Below are 5,133 nucleotides of genomic sequence, written 5' to 3'. Positions count from 1 at the left end.
AGAATAATATTTTTTAATTTTCAGAATTTATAAATATTATTTTAGGAAAAATATTAAACTAATATACATTGTATATAATTGTTTATAATTTTTACATATATCTCATTAATATCATGTTTATATTCTTTGAGACAATATTGAAGAAGATAAAAAATAATTTCAATTTTGTCGTTACTAAAAATTGTGTAATCAAGTGCATTCAAAATATATTAAGTACGTTGAAAGTGAACGATATAATGGAGGAACACTTTCTATTGCAAAAGTTTGGAATCTATTTTAATTTTTGTTGTTTCTTTAAAATTTAATATAATAATTGAAAATTAAACATTGACAAAAATAATAATATCGCGTTTAAGATAAATTCAATATATAATGTAATTCCTAATTAAACATATACTCACATATTACGATGCGAATGCTGTAAATTCGAAGTAATGTGAGGAAAGCAAGCTTAACGTATAAGGTTCCTAAGTATAAAAATCCGCGGTATCAGCATGCAGTGAACAGTTTATAACACAATTTTACAGAAAAAATTCTCTTAATAATAATAATGACACACATATTTTAAATTTCACGAACACGACGCGGAACATTACATTTCACGGGACACGAAAAATTACGCGCACTATTCAAATTTCAACTAACCTTATGTTCGGTACTGTCGGCAGATGTCGTCTATGTAGGAATATTTGACTTCTAATTCTAATACACGAAAAAATAAATCCTTACCAAATATTATAATCATTTATAAATTTACAATAATGTAAAATTGTTTGTAAACACACATACTATTTATTTATTTGCATTTGTTATATGAAAAATTATACGAACTATATGCATATAGTTTGATTCATTTTTAATCTATTTTACTATACATACTCATCGGAAGGTGACATCTTTAAAAATATTGTGTCTGAAAAGCGCGCCAAATTAAACGTATATAAAATAGTATTTAACAAATTATACATTTTAATTTATAACAAATCTGTAAATTATATATCGTGTAAATGTATTATATAAATTTTCTTTTCATGTTTAATATCACGTACAATATTGAAGAACATATAAACCATGTCAAAGTAGCATATTGTAAACGTAATGTTTGTCACATGTTAGAAGTGTTATGTTTAAAAATAGCCTGAAAGTGTAATATAACAAATCATGTTTTTTTGTCTAGGATTACGTTGAAAAAGAAATCAAAAAATAACGTTAGTATTATTTCATAATATATGATTCCATAATAAAATATACATTAACTAATATGGAAAATGTTAATACTTACTTTATAAAGTGAATTCATACAAGTGTCATTTTTAAAAATGACACAACGCAGTACAATACAAAAATATTATTTAACATGTTGTGAACATGTTATTGTAATAACATTACCGACACTTTTAATAATAAATTAACCAGATATAAATGACTTGATATTTACAACTTCTACAGTATTCTCATCTGATTATAATATTATTAACTTATTATCTGATCATGTTATTTCAATCTTACGCGGCAACTTTCATATTTCGGTTTTCATTAACGGTCGATTACGTAATAATTGAGCAAGGTGAAGCATAGATTATATTAGTAGCTTAAAGAATCATTGCTCGTGACGGCGTAACTCCACAATAATTGCCAAACGGGTCAGACTGCAACCATCTAGTAGCGGTATCTGAGTACATCGGTCGTCAGGAGTAAAGTTCATACAGTGATATGAGTACGTAAAACGTAAATGTATCGTTAAAATATTTATAGATTAGAATTTTTGTAATTTCCGAAACAACATCTAGCGTAATATTAACCTTATATCTGATTATATAGTTCTCTTTTTATCATTTGCCTAATATCAATTCTAGTTGGTGCCACTAATGTCAAGTTGCCACGTTTACTCACATAAATACATTGAGTTTGTTATTGCCGCGAACTCATTTGAATGTTACGGCGTTTTCGAAATACACTGAACGAATAATTTTAAATAAATTTTACCATAGATTTCATTTCTTCACATAACACTTTGATATATATATTTCTTCTTTTGTAAAAATAATATAATTTTAAATTTTTATTAAAATAGTACCTAGTGATCAAGTGGTCAATTAAGTAATATTACATTGTGTACATATTGTCATTGTAAAAATGAAGTATGTTCTTTTTAAAAGTGTACACTTGACATTGCTTCGAAAATAACGTAGATGATTTTATCAATTTGATCGGAGAATATTTATAAACGATAACGATATCGTCGTACCTTTTATCCAGGTGTATCCTACTACTTATATATAAAATTTAATTTGACGAAATGATATATTATAGCTTTTCGTCAAATTAAATTTTTTTTACCACTTAATAATGTTTCTTACTAAAATTTAATTTTTTGTCAAATTTTTTTGTTACTTCTAAAAATTGGACTATGCACGCATATTTTTAGATTTTTCTCTTTAGATTAGATATTACACGGAAAATATAATACTTTACGTTTACCAATTTTTATTTTCAAATATGAAAATTTGTATTTACTTGTAATTTTGATTTTTCGTATACTTTGGTATGATTTGACAACAGTAGCGTAAGTTGTAATACCAGTTTTTGTGGAGGAACTGGAACAACAGAGGTCACGTGTGTAGTCCAGTATCGCTTCACTTTAAAATAGCACGTACAGTTACAGTTCCACAGTGAAACGCTTCAAGCACAGTTATTTTAAAGCTTCCACCTTAGATAACACTTTTTTCCTTCTAATCTAATGATCCGCATTAAATTGGTACAAATGATATCTATTCTTCTGCTAGGTTTATACTTCCAAGTAGCAAACACGGAATTCAGCGTGGAATTAGTGCAAGTGGTGAGTACAATTGTTTATTTCAATTCAATCCTTTCGTACGTTTATTTTCACTTTCAATATTTATTTAATAGTAATTTTCATCTTCTCGCTAATTACACCATTGGAAAAATGATTTTCAACTTGACAATCATAATTATTGCTTATTAATTTTCTGTGTTAATTTCTAACACTTCATTTATAATCAATAGTAATTTTTTTCGCGTTGATAATTATTTTTAATTTTATTTCGAAATTTTTTTTTTATATTTTTATTCTTTACTTTCTAAATATTACCAGTTATTCAGACATGGAGAAAGAACACCGCGTGAGAAAGAACTATGCCCGAGGGATCTTCTCGATGTATCGGTTTACGAACCGTGGGGTCTTGCTCAGCTGACAAACGTAAGAAATAATTGCCATAATAGAAGTGAAATACGTCGTAAAGTGAAATAATGACTAGTTCAGCGTAATTTATTTCCAGGTAGGAAAAATGAGGGAATATCAAATTGGAAAAATGTTAAGAAATCGTTATGATAAATTTTTAGGAGATCTTTATCATCCTAGTGATGTGTATGCATTTAGTTCTGATCATGATCGAACGAAAATGTCCCTTCAGCTGGTACTGGCCGGACTTTACCATCCGGCTTCAGTACAAATGTGGAATGAAAATTTATCGTGGATGCCGATACCAACGCATTATATGCCAGAGAAAGTGGATGATCTTATGAAACCAGATTTATCTCCAATGTAAGTTCATGAGAAAACAGGTTCGTTTATTCAAAACAAACATGTTCGGCGCGATCGTATGAAAATATTACATAATCAAATCAAATGCTCTTTTTCTAGATACATAGAAGCTATGAAAGAAGCAAGAAAGTCGGAAGAAATTGTTAAAAAAGTATCTCCATACAAAAATCTATTCAAGTTCCTTAGTGAAAAGACTGGTCTAAATATAACTGAAACAAACCAGGCGTACGAATTATATAATCAGCTGGCAGCACAGGTGCTAGAAGTTTGTTTATTATCGTATCAATATTTAAGATTAGTAATGTAATAATTTTATGGAAACAGTCTAAACAGCAATATTTAAAAATATATATATTCTGAAATTTGCTAATTTAAGAGCTTCTGAAACTTAAAATTTTACATTTATTCAAATGATTACGCAGAAAAGTATGAATCTTGCTATACCGGAATGGTGTACCGACGATGTTTATGGAAAACTTCAAGATATCGTGAAGATTGAATATGAAATTCGTTCTCATACACCGTTAATGAGGCGATTAAACGGCGGAGCGCTAATCAGAAGGTTCATTGAGAATATCACAGTAAACGAGGAGTGTGATAATCCAAGAAAGATTTATCTGTACAGCGGACATGAAGTAAATATCGCTGCTGTTGTGAAAGCACTCAATCTTACCGAACCCGAATTACCACCCTACGGTTGTGCAATTATAGTTGAGAAATTGAGGGACCAAGCTGGCAAAGTTTATATTAAGGTAATTGTTCATGATAATATATTAAATACATTGTACTATAAATATGAATTCATTTGGCACATTACAATATCGACAATTTCGTGCTTCAACAATTATAAATTAAAAATAAAATTTCCTTGAAAAATTGTATTGTATGCTGTATCAATTAATTTTATATAAGAAAAGTTAAAGGACAACATTTCCTATTAATTAAAAGTAATTTCGTAACTCTGCATGATATCATGAGACAGCAAAAATTGTTTGATTCGTATTTCAATGTATACCTATGTATGTACAATATTTTTATATCCATGAATATCATTTTACATAAAAATACACTATTTTAACTTAAGAATATAAAGTATAAAATATGCTACAATTATTAAATATCAAATTATCTGAATTTAATTTTGCTTTTTTCAGATGCTGTTTTGGAGTGGAAGTACAGAACAGTTAAAAACTTATAAAATTCCGGGATGCGACGAAATTTGTCCACTCGAAAAGTACAAAGACATTGTAAAAGACCTCATTCCATCGGACGAAGAAGCTAATCACAAATGGAATTATTTATCAAAAGAGGAATTACATAAATTGTATGAAGAACGTATTAATCTCAATTAAATGTTTTCTAACAGTAAGATTCACATAGATTTGTACAACCAATTTAATTTATTGTAATATAAATGATCAAAGTTACTTTTAATAGCGACGTAGTAAAAAATTGTATAGTAAATTGATAAGAGTATGTATTAGGAATAGATAACGATAAATGTTGAAAACACAACGAGAATACATCTGTGAAATTATATCATTAAAAAATTATTGTATAAAAATTAA

The 5,133-nt window shown here is 28.0% G+C and overlaps 1 protein-coding gene across 3 annotated transcripts; it reads left to right on the top strand.

Moving 5' to 3' along the window:
- Positions 1-1,627: 1,627 nt before the first annotated feature.
- Positions 1,628-4,935, top strand: LOC108574509 (venom acid phosphatase Acph-1-like). Of its 3 annotated transcripts, none has more exons than XM_017937116.1 (7): positions 1,628-1,717; positions 2,787-2,839; positions 3,116-3,220; positions 3,300-3,565; positions 3,665-3,821; positions 3,988-4,317; positions 4,720-4,934. In XM_017937116.1, the coding sequence occupies exons 1-7, from the start codon at positions 1,714-1,716 to the stop codon at positions 4,915-4,917; spliced, it is 1,113 nt and encodes a 370-aa protein (XP_017792605.1). In that variant the 5' UTR covers positions 1,628-1,713; the 3' UTR covers positions 4,918-4,934. The 3 variants fall into 3 exon arrangements, with proteins under 3 accessions (XP_017792605.1, XP_017792606.1, XP_017792604.1); XM_017937117.1 differs by lacking the exon at positions 1,628-1,717 and adding an exon at positions 3,284-3,299 and having other exon boundaries at positions 2,677-2,839; positions 3,364-3,565; positions 4,720-4,933; XM_017937115.1 differs by lacking the exon at positions 1,628-1,717 and having other exon boundaries at positions 2,677-2,839; positions 4,720-4,935.
- The last annotated feature ends 198 nt before the right edge of the window (positions 4,936-5,133 follow it).

The sequence above is a fragment of the Habropoda laboriosa genome, unplaced genomic scaffold (genome assembly GCF_001263275.1).
Source record: "Habropoda laboriosa isolate 0110345459 unplaced genomic scaffold, ASM126327v1 scaffold193, whole genome shotgun sequence".
NCBI classification, from domain to species: Eukaryota; Metazoa; Arthropoda; class Insecta; order Hymenoptera; family Apidae; genus Habropoda; species Habropoda laboriosa.
Note: the sequence above shows the minus strand (reverse complement) of the source record. Positions and strands in the feature narration are given on the sequence as shown.

What these genes read in the sequence shown, in the direction of transcription:
- LOC108574509 (XM_017937115.1), top strand. Translation starts at nt 2,741, where the DNA reads ATGATCCGCATTAAATTGGTACAAATGATATCTATTCTTCTGCTAGGT. An exon ending in AAACCAGATTTATCTCCAAT is followed by an intron (nt 3,566 to 3,664) that starts GTAAGTTCATGA and finishes CTCTTTTTCTAG; the next exon opens with ATACATAGAAGCTATGAAAG. An exon ending in ATAATCAGCTGGCAGCACAG is followed by an intron (nt 3,822 to 3,987) that starts GTGCTAGAAGTT and finishes ATGATTACGCAG; the next exon opens with AAAAGTATGAATCTTGCTAT.